Source organism: Protopterus annectens, chromosome 13.part0 (genome assembly GCF_019279795.1).
Source record: "Protopterus annectens isolate FY-2018-M chromosome 13.part0, PAN1.0, whole genome shotgun sequence".
NCBI classification, from domain to species: Eukaryota; Metazoa; Chordata; order Ceratodontiformes; family Protopteridae; genus Protopterus; species Protopterus annectens.
In genome coordinates, this window is record NC_056747.1 from 1,054,280,892 (window position 1) to 1,054,302,912 (window position 22,021).

At 42.6% G+C, this 22,021-nt stretch overlaps 1 protein-coding gene across 3 annotated transcripts in view; it reads right to left on the minus strand.

The window, feature by feature from the left end:
* CDK12 (cyclin dependent kinase 12) overlaps positions 1–22,021 on the minus strand; it is a 719,108-nt gene that overhangs the window by 328,774 nt on the left and 368,313 nt on the right. For all 3 annotated transcript variants that reach the window (XM_044055049.1, XM_044055050.1, XM_044055051.1), the window contains one exon: positions 16,927–17,109. In XM_044055049.1, the coding sequence (XP_043910984.1) occupies positions 16,927–17,109 (183 nt within the window). The remainder of the gene's footprint in view (positions 1–16,926; positions 17,110–22,021) is intronic.

A 22,021-nucleotide genomic window follows, 5' to 3' on the forward strand; every position in this document is an offset into this window, starting at 1 on the left:
CAATGTTGCAGTATTCTTTACATTAGGGTCCTCCTGTCGAGGATAGCCCAATGTCCATCCAGTATACCAAAGCCTTTAGATCTTATATGCACAGTATGTCACACACATGCACCCCACATAAGGTACACAAAACATAAAGGTGACACACAGATGCAAGCAGTCAGAACTTCGCAGCCAGTCTGAATGCTGTTATCAAATGACAGCCTGAACGCCCTTCTGCTGTGCTGGTTAACAAGCAGTCTTCAGATAAGTGCCCCATTGTGGTTTCGTCTCTATCTTGTTTCATTACTGTAGTGTACTTGTATTCACGCCATCCAAGAAGGGAAAATGTCAATGTGGGAGGCAGATTTCCCATAAAGACCATGGCCAGTGTCCTTCTTGCTTAGACACTTCTCATGACCATACGCATGCTCCATCTGTCAAGCGTTTGGTTCTAAGACTATATTTAGTTGTTTATCTTCCTTATCTATACACCTGGAGAACCAATGACTTAAGCTATTGGCTTAAGGTGCTAGGGTGGAATCCTCCTGTCCCAAGGGCCAGCTGTCTGCTAAGAAGGCCAAAAAATATAAACCTGATCTGGCTGCTGTCCAGCCTCACCCAGACATCTTTCTAGAAGTTAGTTAAAGCCCTGAAGACCTACCTGTGATTGCCTCAGATTCCTCTGCTGCTACCCCATCGGAGGCCAGCACTTGATCTGAATTCAACAAGTCCTCAGAGGCTTTTCCATTGTCTTTTCCAGATGCTGAGGGGGAACACTGGCCAATTATTTAAGGGACCAAGGAAGATTCCTCTGATTTTAGTGAGGGTAGAGATTCCTACTACAATTGTCGAATCCCACCAAGGATATGAACCTCCTTCGGACAGATATCCCACTCAAGAAAGAGCTAAAAACATGTTAACCCTGTTGCTAAAGTTCCCCAACATGAATGGCAGGATTTTACTCAGGGTCTGTTCAATGCTTTGATAGTCTTGCAACCTCCTCAAGGGGTGTTACTCCCTGCTGATTCATGGTCTTCCTCACTTATTTCGGTCAAATTTCCTTCCCCTGTAGACTATGGTTTGAAGGAAGAAGATTCTTTGAGCCCAGCTACCCCCCCTGAAGATTTCACCTTTGAGGATATTTCAGATGGGACTGCTCCCCAGGTCTCTGACATTCAAAACAAAGGTATTATGAGTTTATACAAAAGGAGTCTCTAAATATGTCAGCTGTCCCTCCTGTTTTAGCAGCTCTTTTGGACACATTTTCTGCTGCCTTTGTGGTTTCTGATTCTCAGCCCCTGGCTCCTAAGAAACCTAAACCTGACAGGTTCTACAAGGCTCCTGAGGATTGTAAATTTTTGTTGAAGTGTTATTCTACTGATCCATCAGTGGTTTCAAATTCCTCTGATAATCTTTCTAAGCTTTTGCCATCTACCAAGCTTCTTCCCTTTGGATAAGGACAGCTGAGCTATGGATAGGTTGGGTAGAAAAGTATATACTGCTGCCATCTTGTCTTTTAGCACTGTTAATTATCAAACCCACATGACCAAATACGCTCTGGCACTTCTTTCTCAGGTAGCTTCAATGGTCTCTGACCCTCCATATTCTGATGGGAAGGTTTCAGCTCTTTCCTTGTTTGGGTCCACTTCCCAGGACACCCATCACGCCATTAAATGCAACCTTGATGCAGCTGATGCCTCTTCCAGGGCCACTGCTCTTTTTGGTTCTGTGATAAGGCATTATTCTTGGCTATGCTCCAATTGTTATTGGCTATGGCCAAATAGTTTTTTTTTTTTTGTTTCTTTTTGTCGGACATACTGAAGAGCGCTCTATAGCTAGCACCCATTGCTCAAGGTTACTCAATTAGTTGTTTTCCTTTTGGCATTGGAAAGTAATTTGCTGACGTGACAGTTGTGTCCTGTGGCTGCATCAGGCACTTATATATTTTGCTTATGGTTGCTTCACTTGTATTGACTGCTATCTCCTATACATCTGTTTTTTTTCTAATTAACTCCTGCCTAGCATTACTTAAAAATGTACCTTGGGAAAGTAATGTGATAGCTGTTACTTGCAATGGTTTCTGGCTCATATCTCAATGTTAACTGCTTACCTCTTTTGTATTTAACTAATATCTGTTATCAACTGTAGTAGCCTAGATATTCCTGCCTGGCATTCATTTGAACTGCATATTGAGAATGTTTTGTACTGATAATTGCAATGTACTGGAAGGATTTGCAAGGCTCTCTACCTGTTTCTGCATGTATAATTGTTTTTGTTTCTACCTGGCTTATGTTACCAAAATTTAACCAGAACCTGCATCCTTGTTTAGCCTTAGCAATATTAATTTTATGAGGTAGTATATAACCTTGTGTAAGTGCTTGTTCTTAGTGCAATTCATCTTTGGCTTACTCTATGCTCTTACCTGTGTTAAGCTCTACATTGACACCCAACTGGGCTCTCACTAAATTGTATTTTTTTCTCTCTCCACCCTACATAGCTATCAACCTCCCTCCTTCATTTATGACCGTGAACCTACCTGCCTGGTCAAAAGGGACCCCCTGCCATTAAACCCAGCTATCTGAGCTGCTCTCTGGGGATAATCCTGTCTAACTCTCTAAGTCCCTCTTACAAAAGGACTCAAGGAAGTACGTGAATTCACAATCCTCAGTGTAATGAACTGCTTTACTGCCTGTTCTGGTTTGTGCACAAAAGGCCTTCTCCTAAGCTAGGTTTCCAGCAGCCAAGCCCTGCTCTCCCCTACAGATAAACCCCTCCACTCCGTTGTTACTAACACTACACCTTACCCATTTCTTACCTTTGTGCCTTCCCTGCCATCTCTAATTTCTTACTGTGTCCACTAGTTGGCGCCTTTTACTCGCTGGTCTAATCTTCCCCTCTCTTGTGTCCAACCCCTCGCTACTGCTTAATTCTGAAGTCTCTTTTCCTACTCTTCTTGTCCAATTTCTAACTGATCTTGTACCTACCCCTAATCACCCTATCTCCCTTTCCCCTCACCTCTTTTCCCCTGTAAACAGATTCTTGTAGAATCACTACCCTTTCACCTGCAACTGTCCAAGAGCTCCTCTAAACTTTGAAGCTTACTGATCGTCTCTTGATTCTCATCCTTTACCTGCTCTAACCCGCTCGGTCCACCCTGCGGTCCACTCTGCTCCCCTCCCTACCCCCAATTTCCACGCACCCCCAGGGGTTTTACCCTTATACTTCTCTAACCACTCCCCCTTCTTACCTCACCTATCACACAGTACCTCACCCGCCTACCCATCCATAACCTATCCTAGTCTACTAAAACACATACTCTCTCTCTTTTCTTCATCACTCCCTCTCTTCCTTCCCACAGTTTTCTTTTCTATCCTTTTTACTACCTTCATTCACATCTCTAACACCATGCCTCCACTACTAAGCTCTAATAATGTAAACCATATACTCCTTTCCTCACTTCTTCCATTCCTTATACTATCTTACCTTCTAACATCATATGAACAACTTTGCCTAAAAGACACACACTCTGTCACCCAATACACTAGCCAACCTTACCAAATCACATTCCAGCCATTCTCGAACTACATCTCTTCTCCTAGCTACCTTCTACCAAGATTTCATAGAAAATTCCATATTACCTACAATAACCACCTACATAAAAAAGCATCTTACTTCTACTCCAAACCCTCTGACACCAAAATTAGACTACTTCTCTCTCTCATAGCAGATGACATTCATCCCAACCCTGGCCCAAACACTCCTACTATTAATCACCTACTCTCTACACCCTCCTGCTCTACCTTTCCATCCAAACCCCCAAACTCTCTCTCTATAGCTCACCTAAACATCTGCAGTATTAATAATAAAATTGCCTAGCTCCATGCTCTGCTTGATATCCACTCATTTGACATACTTTGCGTAACTGAAACTTGGCTAAAACTAACAACCCAAGACAGTGAAATTACTCCCCCAGGGTACAACATTTTAAGACTAGACCATAAATCCAAAAGAGGTGGTGGTACAGCAATTCTGTATAAAATGGGCATGCAAATTACTGTTATCCATGAAAAACCTCCCTCTGTTAGCAACACTGAAATCCTTATCACTAAACTACACCTTAATACCCACAAATCCGTTAATATTATTTGCACCTACCTTCCCCCTGGAAATAATATTAACACACTAGAAGAAATTCTTAACTGGCTATCTATTACATACTCACAAGAAACCATACTACTTGGTGATGTCAATATAGACTGGAAAACCTGCTCCTTAGGAATCTCACCCTCCCTCCTAAATCTCAATGGCTTCTCACAAACCATTAACACCCCAACCCGAACAAACAAATCTAACAATACAGAAAGCATATTGGATTGGATTCTGATTAATAGTCACAACCAAAATTACATAGTAGGAACTCTACCTGACAACATAAGTGACCATGCCCTCACCTATTTAATAAAACGTAAAAGCCCTACTCCTCACCTTGCTAAATATAAACAAATCAGAACAAATAGAAACTTCAACCCTGAATCTTTCCTTGCTGAATTACAAACTACAAATTGATCTCCTCTTAAACTTCTGCCACTAGATGATGCTGTTGCATACTTCAACTCAAAATTCCTATCTATACTAGACTCTCATGCCCCTCTAAGATCTGTCAGAATTTGCTCAAAACAAGCCCCTTGGCCCTCAAAAGACACACGGCATAAAATAATTATGAAAAATAAACCTTGGACCAAATACCATAGCACCAAAGATCCCGGCAACCATCTTAAATTTAGACAAATAAGAAACATTACAAAAAAAAAGACGTACTTCTAAACAAAAGAAATTACTACTGCCACCTACAACAAACTAACCAGCTAAACCCACAAAAGTCTTGGGCAGGGATTAACAGACTCCTAAAACCTGGCCACTCCGACACCCCACACCCCTTAAACTCTTTCCATAACAACCCAAAACAAACAGCTGATGCCTTTAATACATTCTTCACTGAAACTGTAAAGTCACTATCTAAACAACTATCCCCTGATATAGCTTCTCAACCCACCTCCCCTCCCACTTCTATTCCCCAACTACAACTTCAACCTGTACCCACATCTCTTATCTGCTCTCTTCTCTGCAAACTTAAACCCTCCTCCCCATCTGCTGACCTTCTACCCCCCCCCCCCAATATCTACAAATTGCTGCCAAACCACTGGCCTATCCTATTTCCATTCTAATTAACAGAACCATTACTGAAGGCTACATTCCCTCAATCTGGAAAACTTCACATATCATTCTCCTGCATAAAAGTGGTGACTCAATACAGCTTTCTAACTACCGACCCATAGCCCTTCTCTCCCCCCTTGCTAAAATAATGGAAAACTGTATCCAAAAACAGCTTCTTATACACCTGTTAAATAACAACCTCCTATCCAACTGTCAGCATGGTTTCAGACCCTTCCATAGCACCACTTCTGCCCTCCTTTCCTTCACTGACTGCATCAACAAAAATCGGAGCAATAATATCCTTACCTCCGCTCATTTCATTGACCTAACCAAAGCCTTCGATATGGTCAATCACCAGATCCTATTAAATTTACTGAAAACATTAGCCTTAGACTTTATTGCCATAAAATTGGCTCCACTCCTACCTTCAAAATAGACAACAGGCAGTACCCTGGCATGATAACTTATCCAACCACCTCCCCATTTCCCTAGGAGTTCCCCAAGGCTCTATTCTTGGCCCCCTTCTGTCTTCTATTTTTATTAATGATCTGCAAACTAGTATTCTCTTAGCTACCTGTATACAATACGCTGACAATTCTACTCTAATCTGTTCTGCCTCATCAGCTTCTGAACTACACCATCACCCAGTAGACTTTTCTAACCACAAAAACTTGGTTCCTTAAACAATGTCTAACCTTAAACCCTAAAAAACCGCAAGTCCCCTCCTCTCAACTTCTCAGTCCTCTCTAATAATGGCACCAGTATATTTCCAGACTCCTACACTAGGCTCCTGGCCAGAACCTCCACTGCCCACGCCCATCTGGTTTCAACCCTCCTTTATGCCTCACCTATTTATACTAACCTCTCCAAATCTAACCTCAAGAAACTGCCTACTGCCGATAACAGTATCGCTAGATTTACCTCTGGTTCTAGTTACAGAACTCACCATTGCAAAAACTTAAAGGAATTAGGATGGCTAGAATTGCAAAATCTGATCTTGTTCTATCAACTCTCCTTAGCCCAAAAAATTCTGTACAAGCCCACTAATACCCCTATACTCACTTCCCTTATAACTCCATACTGCAACCTCAAACGCCTACGTTCCTCTAACAAACACTTCATAGCAACTTGTAAAGCCAACAACTTGGCAGGTAACTCCTGGTTCTCTAACACTATTGGAAAATCCTGGAACTCACTTCCTGACAATCTGTCTTCCATCTCCTCTCCTCACTGCTTTAAAACCCAGCTCAAAACCTTCCTTAGAACCCGCTGGCTCTGCCCCTGCATAAACCCTGACTAACATTTCCATATATTTCTACCACTTCCACCTTTTCTGCCTACAAATTTTTTTTTTGTGGTCCACAAGCAAATTGACTATTAGTATGTTAATGTCCTAATTTTTGCTCTTGATAGAATTTGACACTTTAAATGCTCTTTAACTAAAATGTTACTCTCTGTAATTCTGTTTATAAATGAAAGTATTTTTGGAGCTTTTCTCCCCGGGCCTCCACTGAAAATGGACTCAATATCCAGTTGGACCAGCCCGGTTAACAAATGTAAAATAAAAATAGATATGATTACAGGCTTTACCCAATGATGATAACCTCTTTGGCTAAGAAAAATATTTTTGGAACATCTGTTGGTGACCTGTGTTAAGTCCCTCTAGGACAAGGGTAAGGCCTTGCAGTAACTCAAACATATTTCTCTCTCCCCTATCCTCAAGTTCCAGAGGGCATTACCCTTCTAAGTTTGCCTTTGTCTAGAGGCAGGCATGCCTACTTCCCAAGGGTAAGGAGAAGTCCAGGTGTACTACCCCTGCTAAAGCCATGCAGATTCCATCTCAGGCACCTTCTTTTCAGGTCAAGCCAGTCTTTGACATGTGGCCTGCTCCTTCCCTTAACCAGATCCCAGTCTCTCTGCTTTCTCTGTCCCTTACAAAAGGGCATCAGATCACCTCAGACTCTTGGGTGCTGTCTCATTCATCAGGGGTACTTCATGGATTGGAACCCCCCCCCCCCCCGGGGATTCTACAACCTCCTCTAAAACAGCCTTTTCATTTCCCAGAGGTTTTGCATTCCTTTTTGGATAAGGGCACCATTCAGCCTTGTCCTACCCTGCCAAGACTGGAAGGGGTTTTACTCCATTCAAAATGTTTTTGGTTCTTTGGAAAGAGGGTATCTAACCAATTCTAGAACTTTCTCTGCTCAACACCTTTCTCAAAGGTCTCTTCTTTCCAGATGTTGTTTTTTCAGACCTAGTTTCCTCCTCTTTCCTAGGTCTTCTTGGTTTCTCGGGACCTCAAGGATACATACCCTTCACATCCCTATTCATCCCCTGTTCAGAAAATGTTTAAGTTTCTTTGTTTCTTCCTCTCATTTTCAGTTTTCTGCTTTGCCCATTGGTCTTTCTACTGCCCCAAGTGTGTCCACCAACTGCCTTTCTCCTATTACTGCTTTTTGAAGGCTTCACAGGATACAGATTTTCCACTATATGGATGACCAGCTCATTCAGGCTCCTTCTCCCTGCAGTCTATTGATAGAGCTTAACTTTGCCACTTGTCTTCTGCAAAGTCTGGGGATCACTGTAAATCTCAAGAAATCTGTTCTGATGCCCTCCAGAGAAAGTACAGTTGTGTACCTACCATAAATGTAGATGTTTGTGTATTCACTGTTGCAGTCATTACACTTGGGTTATCCTGCTGGCAGGCGACCTGCAGTCGGCCCGAGCTCCAAAGTCTTGGTCCGGCATCAGTTGCTGTCGCCTCTTCCCTGACGTCAGTGCAGCAGGGGTATAAAAGAGGCAACCGACACCATTTTCTTCAGTTTTTCTTGCCCCAGATGTCAGGTGCCCCCAGATATGAAGGCTGAAAAGATAAAAATATGACAAACAACCATGCATATATTACTATAAACATTTCCTTCATCTACAAGCAAATACACCACATAGGTTGTATAGAGTTGAGAAGTACAGAATAGTCCCAGCAAAGAGGAGGATGGTGGGTGGGTAACCTGGACTGCAACAGTGAATACACTCGAACATCTACATTTATGGTAGGTACACAGCTGTACTATGTTCATCGTATTTCACTGTTGCAGTCATTACACTTGGGTAGAATCCCAAAGCTGAGGTTGAGTGGCTGGGTCTAGATTGGATTTGGCGAGGCTAACAAGCCCTGCAGAACTGCAGTGGCAAAGCCTGCTCTGGATTTGGAGTAGAGAGGTAGGTGGTAGTGCTTGGTAAAAGTGTGCACTGAGCTCCAGGTTGCAGCTTCTAATATGTCTTTGGTTGGTACCCGTCTGAGGAAAGCTGCTGAAGTGGCTGCTGCTCTGGTAGAATGAGGCCTAATGCCCTTAGGCACAGATTTGCTATGTTGTGCATAACAGAAGTGGATGCAGTGTCCTATCCATTTGGAGATTGTCTGCTTTGTAATAGGTTTTCCTTGTGATCCTGCAGCATATGCTACAAACAGTTGCTCAGTTTTTCTGAAAGCTTTTGTTTTGTCCAAGTAAAATCGTAGCTGCCTGTGTATATCCAAAGCGTGCAGAAGTCTTTTCCCTTTATTCTGGGGATTTGGGTAGAAAGTAGGCAAATGAATGGTTTGGTTTAAGGCCACATTGGAGACCACTTTTGGCATGAATGTTGGGTTCGTCCTTAGAGAAACCCTGTCCTGGTGAAAAATGAGGAAAGGTTCCAACAGCTATCAATGCCTGTAACTCAGACTCTTCTTGCAGAAGTTATTGCTAGGAGCAGAGCAGTTTTCCATGACAAAAATTTTAGATCTGCTGTGCTGGCTGGTTCAAATGGAGGCAGTGTTACTTTTTCTAAAACAAAATTGAGATCCCAAGAAGCTACTGGTGCTCTCCTAGGGGGTCTTATATTCTTTGCCCCTCTGAGGTACCGTCGTAGTAGAGGATGTGAAAAAATAGGAGGATCCGTACTGTAATGAGCTGAAATGGCAGAGGCATGGATTTTAATAGATGAAAAAGATAAGCCTTTGTCCAACATCTCAGTCAGGTATTGCAAAATCTGAGGAATATTAGGGACCAGTGGGTCGAGCCCTTGTGCCTGGTTCCAAGCACAGAATCTCTTCCATTTTTCTGCATAAGATTTCCTAGTGCTGGGTCTCCCGGCTTCCAAAATTACATCCATAACAGCTTTAGAGAGAGGTGCAGTCTGAGTGGCGACATTATCTGCCATGCTGCCAGGTTTAAGGTTCTGAGTTGACTGTGCAGAATCTGATTGTTTTGCTGTGTCAGAAGATGAGGGATTTGAGGTAGAGGCCAAGGTGGGTCTTGGGACAAAGTCTTTAGGATTGGGTAGTCTGGTGCAATCAGGATAATTTTTGGCCTCTCTTGTCTGACTTTTAGAAGCACCTTGGTGAGAAGAGGCATCGGAGGAAAGGCATAGACTGTCAGGTTTTTCCAGCTGAATGATAGAGCATCCACTTTCCATGCTTGAGAGTGATAAGTCCTTGTGCAAAATTTCTGTATTTGATAATGGTGAGGGGAGGCAAAAAGATCTATGTCTGGGCGTCCCCATTCCCTTGTTATCATGTTGAACACTTGTGAATTTAGCTTCCCTCCGTGAGGATCCATGAGATTTCTGCTTAGTTTGTTTGCCAGTGTATTTTTTGTTCCTGGCAGGAATTGTGCTTGCAGATGTACCTGGTAGGTCAGTGCTGTGTTCCACAAAGTCATGGCTTGTCTGCATAGGAGGTAGGAATGTGTGCCCCCTTGCTTATGTACCACATAACTGTGGTATTGTCCGTCTTTATTAATAGTTGTCCTGGATGTATTAGGTCCTTGAAGGCTGTCAGGGCATTCTGTACAGCTAGCATCTCTTTTTGATTGATGTGAAGATGCATTTTCTTTAACACCTCTTCTGCCTTAACACCAAACAAAGTATCATGCTGTAGTGGAGCATCCAATAATTTTACTTTAACATGGTCAGGTAAACTTTGTCCTTTCAACCAAGCACGTCTTCGAATAACTGAGCCTGTAACTGCGGCTCTACAAGAAGACTCTAATGAAGCAAAACCACATTGCAGAGTATGCTTTCCCACTTGTTCAACTGCATGCAATAAATCCTGCATTTCTTTACTGTGAGGACTTTCTATATTTGTAACCATTTTCTGCTTTAACAATGACATGAAATACTGTTGATATTTAAGCATGTGAAACTGACAGTTTAAAGCTCTTACAGCTAAAGTAGCAGAAGTGTAAACTTTTTCCCCCATCTGTCCAGAGCTCTGGAATCCCTATCTGAGGGGACAGGATTTTTGGCAGTGGAAGCTTTAACCCCTTTAGGACCCTGAGAAATTGTTTCTGGATCTACAGCAGGGTTTTTGTAAAGAAATTTATGAGAGTCAGGGACCCTGTAGTACCTGTCTGGCTTTACTGGTGCAGGGGGTAAAAAATCTGGAGACAGACTGGATTCAGAAAAAACATCATCGACAATATCAAGCACAGGGGGGATAGCCAGGGGCCTGTGCTGAGGCAATAAAAGGAAATATCTGAGCCTTTTCTTGGATACTGAATAATCCTGGCTCTCCCAATGGAAATGCTCCCTCATGGTGTGCAGGGTTTCCCCAAAAAAGTTAATCCTCAGGCGGTGAAGCTGAAGGAAAGGACTCTTCAGCATCAGAGTCCTCATAGGGAGGGAGAGAATAGCCCTGGTCAGAAGAATCAGAAGAAATGGAAACCTGATCAGAGGAATCATAATCAGTGTCTTGCCTAAGCCTTTTGTCAGGAGGGGGATGGGAACCCCTGATTAAAGTAATAAGGTCTTCGGTCATTTTAAGCATCTGTTTCTTTGGCATGGATGACTGTTCTGGAGAATGCTGCACTTGTTTCCTTGTCTTTAATGGTGTTTTTTACTTTGTCTTTGCTGCTGTAGTAGCTTTAATTGTAAGCTGTGAAGGTCTGAAAACATCCTCAGAAGCCGGTGCCTGCTCAGCGGCTCTGGACCCATCTGTGGGTATAGTTTCCGTAGGCCCAATACCTTGAGTTTCCACAGGCCTCGGTGTCTCCCCGTGGCTTTCGGTTACGGCCTGTGGCTCTGAGGTAGCGGGTGTCAGGGGCTGCGAAAGCACCTCACTGAGAACCGGTGACTGGCCTATAAGAGGCTTCGTCGTTGGTTTTGGACCTCGGATACCTGTCTTTTCCTTTGTCTTTGCGTTTTTTATACATTCCGGTCATCGGTTGTTCCGACAGCATTATATAATTAAATCTTCGTCCAAAATAATGTAATGCAAAATCAAACCGACATTTAATAGTGCATTTATTGAATCTAGCACAAAACCGACAACTGGTAACGTCATGGTCAGGGCCTGGGCAAGGAAAGCAGTAAGAGTGAAAGTCCTTATGAGGTATTTGCTTCCCACAAGAAATACAATTATTAACTTTTACTGACATCGGTCTGGAGCAAGAAAAAGTTTCCCCAACGGGGTACTTAACTTTATTGAAGACTTCGGTTCTGAAATTCAATTTTGAAAATCTCAGGAGTTGGCCGACCGGCACTTGCAAACTGCTTTTGCTTCGGGCACCGCGTGGCAAGAAAGACTGAAGAAAATGGCGTCGGTTGCAACTTTTATACCCCTGGCGCACTGACGTCAGAGAAGAAGCGACAGCAACCAATGCCGGACCAAGACTTTGGAACTCGGGCCGACTGCTGGTCGCCTGCCAGCAGGATAACCCAAGTGTAATGACTGCAACAGTGAAACATGATGAACATCATATTTTTCTGGGGTGCAGGCTTCAGGTTATCCCTATGTTGGATTCTCTTACTGTTTCCCACGGTTTTGTTTCTGATAACCTTTTTCTGGATTCTCCGTCCTCTGTCATCTCTTACCACCAGGGAAATTCTTACAGTCCTAGGGTTTATGGCCTCCATTATTACCATGTTTCCTCTCACCAGGTTCAATATCAGGAAGTTGTAATGATACCTCAAATCTGTGCGACTTCAACACTGCCACCTTCTAGAATCCCCATGTGCCTTTGCTTCCTTGTCTCAAACTCAAGCTTCAGTGGTGGATTCAACAACTCTCTCTCTATCTGGGATTCCCTTTCTGACTCCAATTCCTTCTCAGGAACTGTTTACGGATGCTTCAGACGTGTGTGTGTGTGTTGTGTGTGTGTGTGGGGGGGGGGTTCTTGTGGCCTTCTAAATTTCCAGGGTCTCTGGCCACCTCATAAAAGGTCAGATCATATCAACCTAAAAGAGATGAGAGCTCGGTTCCCAGCTCTGCAAGCCTTTCACTCCCTTTTCCACCCTGGCCCCCTCAAAGTCTTCACATACAATACCACCATGATACAGTACATTAACAAATAGTGGGGGTACAGAGTCCTATTCTCCTTTGCAGATTAGCTCTTCATGCATGGGATCTAGCTGTCAGATATCAAGTGAATTTTCAGGCAGTGTACGTGCCTTCAAAGCACAATCTATTGGCAGACTCATTGAGCAAGTCCAGAACAAACGCTTATGAAAGGATACTTTACAGAGATGTGTTTCTGGACATAGCCCATCGGTGGGGTACTCCTCAGGTAGATCTTTTTGCCACCCCTCTGAACATACAGCTTCCTGTATTCTGTTCAACAGTACCAAGTCTTCGGACATGGAAAATGGACTGCCCTGTCTTTTCCTTGGAAGGGAATGTTTATGTAAGCCCCCTATTCCTCTTTTGCCACAAGCACAAAATCAGGCAGGACTCTCCCAAAACCTTGCTGGTAGCTCCCTTTTGGCTCAGACCACATTGTTTTCCCCTTTTCTATCACTTAGCCAGGGGCTGTTGCCTGCACCTTATGATAATTTGACAACACAATTCCCTCCCTCTCCCAGTTCACTGGCTGTTGACAGTAAGCACATAAGTATAATATTGCAAAGTTGTTCCCCTTAAACTACTCAGTAGACTAAAAGACTTTTGATAAAACTGCTTAATATTGAGTGTACTCAACGCTTGCACTGATTTTAGTATCAAATTAGTGAGTTTTTTTTTTTAATATATTTAGTTTACTGGTTCCTGGTGATGGCAGAAGGCGGCAGAATACTGTTCAATGCTAGGCTCATACCTGCCTTAGACGCGCAGTCTGACAGCTCCACAATGTCTCTCTTCATATAATCCAGGGAGTTGCAGCTGAAGTTAATGATACCATGAACTATGGCAGTCATACTGGTACTTGCTGTACAAAGACTTGAGTGCATGCATAATCTGACAGATCCTGGCACCAGATAAGCAACTAATTGTCACTCTTTCCTTGTTCAGACTGGTAAGAGGCACACCTGCATGTGTTACAATGGAATCACCAACAAAAAGAATGTTTTGTTGGGTTGACGTCAACCAGCATGTTTTAACAGCTCATAGTCACAAGTGCAAATAAACCTACATGGTGGGACCACAACATCAACAAGTTTTATAATAAAAGGAAAATAATTTTGACCAAAAGTAAGAAGGGAGAAATTCTGAATGTTAGAGTCCTTGTCGCTGGGGGGAAAAAAAACTCAGGAACTTAATAAAATCCACCAAAGCCAAGTTTGAGGCACTTTTTAGTTATGTTCGTAATCTCAAAAGCACAATGCAGCAATGCGTTGAGCTGGGTGTGAATGATGTTACCTATACTAAGGCTGAAGATACAGCAAACCTAATGGCCAATGAATTTTCCCCTCAGTCTGTCCCTTAAGATATAGATGAAACTGGCTCAACTCCAGCTATTACACAAGAACAAGTCCTACAAATGCTATCTAAAGCTAAAACTACTGCATCAATGGATCCTGATAATATATCTATGGATACAGTTTAAATAGCATGAAGAATGATTTAGCCACATCCCTAACAACACTGTTTAAATTCAGCCTCCATACAGGATTTGTACCAAGTGAATGAAGAATAACTACAGTCATTCCCCTGCATAAGGGAGGGCCTTCCACAGACCCAGGCAAATACAGACCCATAAGTCTGATCAGCCTCATATGCATAGCCATGGAAAGACTTATAAAACAGAACCTCCAAACACTGGACCTGTCTCAGTCTGGATTCATAAGGGCAGGTCACAATAACTCAAACCGGGTGCATTGTTTTGAAAAGGTCACCAAAGCAATGGATGAAGGCAAAATGGTACACACCATATTCATACCTCAACCTGGCTAAAACTTTTGACACAATCCCCCACTCAGTCAGAAATGAAAAGCTAAATAAACTGGGAATAAGCCGCTATGTCACCCAATGGATAGCCAACAGGCTCACAGGTAGAAGACAGATAATCAAAATAGGGGAAGTTACCTCCACAAAGAGACCAGTCACCAGTGAAGTCCCCAGAGTTCTATGTTGGGACCTTTCCTGTTTGGCATCTACTTTTCTGAAGTAAAACAATAATACCAAAGGGCTCCGGCTGACTTACGTTTGCAAATGACTGCAAGCTAGGAGCAGTCACTGAATCCCCAAATGACTTGGGTATTCAATGACTGCTCCTAGCTTGCAGTCACTGAATCCCAGACATCTTGGCCATCCTGCATAATGGTTTGTCACAAACAAGAGGTGTCAAAATCACGGTGTGAAACTAAATGCCAAAAAATGCTTTACTCCATCCTTTGGGAAGTCATCTACCATGGGGACCTACTATATTGACATTACTTCCCTAACAGTTTATTCAGTTGTTGAGGATTTAGGAACTAGTGTGCACAGTGACCTAACTTTTGACCAACATGTGTCTACTGTTGTAAGAAAGTCCTTCTATATTGTACATATTATAAACAAAGGGATTGTGTCCAGATCTAGGGATGTCATTGCCCCCTCTAATCAGCCCTCATTACACCAGTCATTAAATATAATGCCCCCTTTGGCATGTATATGTCCAGACACATGCAACAACTATAACACCCACACAGATATCTTATTAAAAGGATACAATGCCTAAATAGAACAGCCTACATGGACCAACTCAAAGCCCCATTACTATACTCGGTATCCTACAGACTGTGTCTGACATAAAAGGCATCCTTTGACCTAACATTGAGGATTTACTGCAGCAAATGACTTTCTACACACTAAGATGCAGGGTTTGTCAGATGCATTTACAAACTTCAAAATATTTGTTTTGTGGTTATTTACAGTCTGCAGTTGTTACTGATGGGACAAGGTGACTGCTACTGTTTAATAAAACTGGCACTGATGTATATAGTAACTTAAGTAAGCCTAAATGTTAACAGTTTCACAAATATAAAAAAATGAAAAAATATAACCACAATTTAAATATATTAACAGGTACCTTAAACTGATCGGTCACAGCATGAAGTTATGGGAAAGAGTAGTGGAAGCTAGGTTAAGAAGGGAGGTGGTTAGTGATTAGCAGTATGGTTTCATGCCAGGAAAGAGCACTACAGATATGATGTTTGCTCTGAGAGCGTTGATGGAGAAGTACAGAGAAGGTCAGAAGGAGTTGCATTGGGTCTTTCTGGATTTAGAAAAAGCATATGACAGGGTGCCTAGAAAGGAGTTGTGGTATTATATGAGGAAGTCGGGAGTGTCAGAGAAGAATGTAAGAGTGGTACAGGATATGTACGAGGGGTAGTGTGACAGCGGTGAGGTCTGCGGTGGGAGTGACGGATGCTTTTAAGGTGGAGGTGGGATTACATCAAGGATCAGCTCTTAGCCCTTTCTTATTTGCAATGGTGATGGACAGGTTGACAGACGAGATCAGACAGGAGTCCTCGTGGACTATGATATTTGCAGATGACATTGTGATCTGCAGTGAGAGCAGGGAACAGGTGGAGGATACCCTGGAGAGGTGGAGATATGCTCTAGGGAGAAGAGGAATGAAGGTCAGCAGGGCTAAGACAGAATATATGTGTGTGAATGAGAGGGAGGATAGAGGAATGGTGAGGATGCAGGAAGTAGAGGTGGGGAAGGTGGATGAGTTTAAGTATGTGGGATCAACAGTTCAGAGTAATGGTGAGTGTGGAAGAGAGTATAGGCAGGATGAAGTGGGTGGAGAAGAGTGTCAGGAGTGATTTGTGACAGACGAGTACCAGTAAGAGTGAAAGGGAAAGGTCTACAAGCGGGTAGTGAGACCAGCTATGTTATATGGGTTGGAGACAGTGGCAGTGACAAAAAGGCAGGAGTCAGAGCTTGACGTGGCAGAGTTGAAGATGTTAAGATTTGCACTGGGTGTGACGAGGATGGACAGGATTAGGAATAAGTATACTAGAGGGTCAGCCCAGAGACAAAGCCAGGAAGGCAAGATTACGTTGGTTTGGACATGTGCTGAGGAGGGATGCAGAGTATTTTGGGAAAAAGATGCTAAAGATTAAGCTGCCAGGTAACAGGAAAAGAGGTAGGCCTAAGATAAGGTTTATGGATGTGGTGAGAGAGGACATGCAGGTGGTTGGTGTGACAGAGCAAGATGCAGAGGACAGCAAGAAATGGAAACAGTTGATCTGCTGTGGCGACCCCTAACAAGAGCAGCCGAAAGAAGAACAGGTACCTTAAATGGGTACTAATATAAAGAATGGTTACAATATGACAAAAATCTCATTTTGTTTAAGACTTGTACACCTTAAAAAGTACATATTTTTTTTTAATAAGAATACATTCTTAATTTAACATCACAAAAGTAATGAATGTGTACATTTCTGTTTACACCATGAATAAAAAAGTGTCCATGACAGGGCAAATAATCAAATACCCTGACCATACAGACAGATTTGGAAAGGTGTTACAGTACTGTTGAGGTTACTTACCTGGGTCTCTTTTTTAGTGTTGGCTGTGGTAGAATCACTATCTTACGTTCTGGTGATGGAGGTGGCGATGGTTCTTCCCCAACAAGCTGAGGAGGCAGTGGGAGGTCAGCCAGTAAACGACAAGGTCTCTGCTCTCTCTCCTTTGTTTTTTTCACTGGCTTTGAAGGGGGAGTTTTCTTTGGACTGAACAAATAAAATAATAATTTAGCTTTAAAAAAAACATTAAACATTTTAAACATGTACGACACTATGACCAAAATTAATTATGAAGTTAAAGTAAAGAGCTACAACTGATCTACAGCTAGCAGCAAACTTGACTACACTTTCCACAGCCTCCAAGTTATTTTATGGGGCACCTCTACGACATTTATCAACATCTGTAACTCAGTGTCCCCTCTTCGTAAGCAGTTAAATAAAGAAGCAAAAGAACTAAAACAATATGTTGGTAATAAAGATTATTTATTACTAAGAAAATATTCTGCATAATAGCATACTGTTTTTCAAATGAGTGCTATACACAGGTCAATCATGAAAATCAGACTAAGACAATCTTTACAATTTGCTCATGTTTAATAAAAACGTTCTGCTGTAATTAAAACAATAATTACCATAAAGTGAGAAGACAAAGCATTTACTATTAGCATTTTATTTGCAATATAGCAAGTAAAACTCCCTGAGCCTTTTTCCTCAAACATACATGTTGTTGGATGCCTTGTACTGTTTGACTCAAACACAGAAGACACTCTCAGTCCTAAAACAGATAATACAAGTACAAGATGTTTTAAAAAGAAATGCACAACTGAATAAAGACAAAACTGCATTAGTACAATCCAATTTTAACAGAGCATTACGATTAAATAAAAGAATGTTAAAGCATATTATGCATACACTTAAACTCCTCTGCAAAACAAACTGTCATCATATCCAGGTATGGCCTCTTTATTACAAATCATCTTCTGAGACGGTCATATATCGGGGGGGGGGGTAAGATGCCAGTCTGACAGCAGCAGAAATAGTACAGTTTTGTACCTACCATAAATGTAGATGTTCGAAGATCCACATTGCTGCAGTCCGTACACTTGGGTAGTCCGCTGTCCTCGGTCGGCCCGAATATCAAAGTATAAGGCTGACGTCGGTCAAGGCGCATTAGACTGACATCAGGACGTCAGGGTACAAATGCGCATGACCGACGTCATATCCTCAGTCTTTTCTTGCCCCAGATGTCAGAAGACCCTAACAAGAAAGGTCAAAACCCAAAGACAACAAAACCAACAACCAACCACCCTAGCACTAATAATATGTACAATATATACAATATACACAATATTTACAATCCAACCCACACAACCTCTAACTACAGAGGGAAGGAGGGAGGGTAAATTGGACTGCAGCAATGTGGATCTTGAACATCTACATTTATGGTAGGTACAAAACTGTACTATGTTCTTCATCTCACATTGCTGCAGTCCTTACACTTGGGTAGAATCCCAAAGCAGAGGTAAGGGAGGCTGGCACAACTATAAAGAAGCAGGAGCTGCCAAAATGCCCTGTAAAATAGCAGTGGCAAAACCAGCCCTAGATTTAGAGTAAAGTGGAAGGTGATAATGCTTAGAGAAAGTATGCACAGAACTCCAAGTAGCTGCCTCCAAGATATCTTTAGTTGACACCCCTTAAAACCTGTTGAAGTGGCAGTAGCCCTAGTGGAATGAGGCCTAATCCCAGCTGGAACCTCCTTGCCATGATGGGAATAACAGAAAGCAATGCAAAACCCAATCCACTTAGAAATAGTTTGTTTTGACACAGGCTTGCCCTGAGAACTCAAAGCAAAAGAAACAAATAACTGCTGAGACTGCCTGAACCCTTTAGTTCTGCTCAAATAATATCGCAACTGCCTGTGTATATCCAAAGTGTGCAAAATCTTTTCCCCTTTATTTTGGGGTTTGCATAAAAAGTAGGCAAATGAATAGTTTGGTTTAAAGACACACTAGAAACCACTTTAGGCATAAAGGAAGGATTAGTATGTAAAGATACCCTATCCTTATGGAAAATTAAGAAAGGCTCAACTGCCATAAGGGCCTGTAATTCAGAAACCCTTCTCGCAGAGGTAATGGCTAACAAAAAAGCAGTCTTCCATGATAAATATTTCAACTCAGCAGTAGCTGCAGGCTCAAAAGGTTGTACAGTGAGTTTCTCCAACACAAAATTGAGATCCCAAGCAGGAGTAGGAGCTCTCTGTGGGGGTCTTATATTTTTTGCCCCTCTAAGGAATTGCTTAAACAAAGGATGAGAAAACAATGGTGGGTCACAATCATAGTGAGCAGAAATTGCTGCAGCATGAATCTTAATAGAAGAGAAGGACAAACCTTTGTCCAGTAACTCAGTAAGATATTGAAGAGCCACACTTAAATTAGGCTTAGAAACATCAAATGTTTTTGCTGCCCTCCAAAATAAAAATCTCTTCCATTTATCTGCGTACACTTTCCTTGTACTAGGCCTTCTGGCTTCCAAAATGACATTCAAAACTTGCTGTGGAAGCTGAAACCCTCCAGGGTTTAAAACAGAATATGCCAGGCTGTCAGGTGAAGAGAGTGAAGTTTGACATTGAGTAAATGACTGTTCTCCTGAGTCAGCAGGTGTGGAATCGAAGGTAAAGGCCATGGAGGCTCCCGTACCAGACTTCTCAGTAGTGGGTACCAATGCTGTCGAGGCCAATCTGGAGCTATTAAAATCATCTTTGGCTTGTCCTGTCTGACCTTCAGAAGTACCTTTGGGAGGAGAGGCAGAGGTGGAAAGGCGTACACATGAAGATTGCTCCAATTGAATGAAAGAGCATCCACTTTCCAAGCTGTGGGATGAAAACTTTTTGTGAAAAACTTTGGCAGCTGGTAGTTTAGTGGAGAAGCGAACAGATCTATGTCTGGAGTTCCCCATGACACTGTCAATTTCTGAAATACATGAGGATCCAATTTCCACTCGTGGGGATCCATAATTTGTCTGCTCAACACATCTGCTAAGGAGTTCTGTGCTCCGGGCAGAAACCTTGCCTGTAGATTTAGCTGTAAACTGAGAGCAGTCTCCCACAAAATCATTGCTTGTCTGCACAGAGGATAAGAATGTGTTCCCCCTTGCTTGTTGATGTACCACATGACAGTTGTGTTGTCTGTTAGAATCAACACCTGCCCTGGAAGAAGTAAATCCTTGAAAGCTATTAATGCAAATTGGACTGCTAACATCTCCTTCAGGTTGATATGTAGATGTAGAAGTCTGGCAGGCCACGTGTCTTGTATCCACTTTCCATTTAGATGAGCTCCCCAAGCTTTGTCTGAGGCATCTGTCGTTAGAATCTGACTCGCCTCTGGCCGGGTCACAGAGAGTCCCTTGTTTAGGTGACATTCCTGAGCCCACCACAAAAATTCCTTTTGAATGCAAGGTATTATCTGAATGACAGTGTCCAAATCTTGGCAGTGCTGTGTCCATACATTTTGAGATACCATTGTAGCTTCCTCATATGCAGTTTGGCATTGGGAAGCACCAGAATACAAGATGCCATGAACCCCAAGGCTTGAAGGACTGTCCTTGCAGTCAGCCTGGACTGATGAGACAATTGATGGAAGTAAAGAAAGATTCTTTTGTTTGTCCGGGGTCAAAAAGGCCATCTGGGATGCTGTATTCAGTCTCACACCCAGAAAGCACATGTCCTGAGAAGGTACTAGACTGGACTTTATTTCGTTCACAGAATACCCTAGGCATCTTAGCACTGCTATCACATAGTGTAGATGATGAAGAAGCTCTTCTTTTCCTTGAGCCAGAATCAGACAATCGTCCAAATAAGGATAGATCTGTATTCCTCTTAGTCTGAAGAAAGTTATCACTGGAGCCAGAACCTTCGTGAATACTCTGGGCGCAGTAGATAAGCCAAAGGGCAATGCAGAGAACTGGTAATGAGAAGTCCCAGCCCGGAAACGTAGCCACTTCCTGCAACTTAGCCTGATAGGAACATGAAGGTAAGCCTCCTTGAGATCCAGAGTCACCATCCAATGATCTTTGCCCAGCAGAGGTAAAAGCTGTTGTAACGTCAACATTTTGAACTTGGGAATGTCCAGATAAGTGTTGAGGATAGATAAATCCAAAATTGGTCTCCACTTGTTCCCCTTCTTTGGTACTAGGAACAGGCGAGAATAAAATCCTAGGCCCACTTCTGACAGAGGGACCGGCTGAATGGCTCCTATTTGGAGTAGCAGAGAAATCTGTTTGTGAGCCTCTATTCTTTGCTGAGGAGGAACGTCTGGCATGCCTTTGAAAGGAGGCAAGGTATGGAAATAAAACCTGTAACCTTGGTGTATGATATCCAATACCCATCTGTCTTGGGTAAGTAAACTCCAATTTTCTTTGAAAAGTGCCAACCTTCCTCCCAAAGGTGCTGCTAGTCGAGAAGACTCTGGCAGCTGAAAAGGTAGGTCATTGGGTCTGTTTACGTAAGGACTGACCCCTGCCCTCACCCGAAGACTGTGCAGGTGAACTTCCTGTTCTAGGCCTGAAAGAGCTCTGAGCTCTGCCCCTAGACTGGGAATCATAAGAAGGATACGTCCACCCCTTAGCAGGCCAATTTCTGCTAAACTTCGGAGGCTGGACCTGCAAAAAATCTTTAACAGTCTGCATAGACTTAGCCTTGTCTTCCATTTTCTTTAAGACTGCCTCAACATGTGAACCAAATAACACATCAGATTGTAAAGGAGCATCCAAAATCCTTGTCTTAACATGGTCAGATAAATTCTGATCCCTCAGCCAGGCGTGCCTGCGAAGAACTGACCCTGTGGCAGCCACCCTAGACGAGGCCTGTACAGCATCAAAACCACATTGCAAAGAATGCTTACCCACTTGTTCAGAGACATGTACCAAATCCTGTAACTCTTTACAGTCAATACCTTCCGCCAGAGCATCTACCTTAGACTTCAATTGAGACAGTAGATAGTTTTGGTATTTCAACATGTGAAACTGACAATTTAGAGCCCTCATAGCTAGGGTGGAAGACGTATAAACTTTCTTTCCCCATCTATCCAAAGCCCTAGCCTCTTTATCTGGAGGAACCGGATTT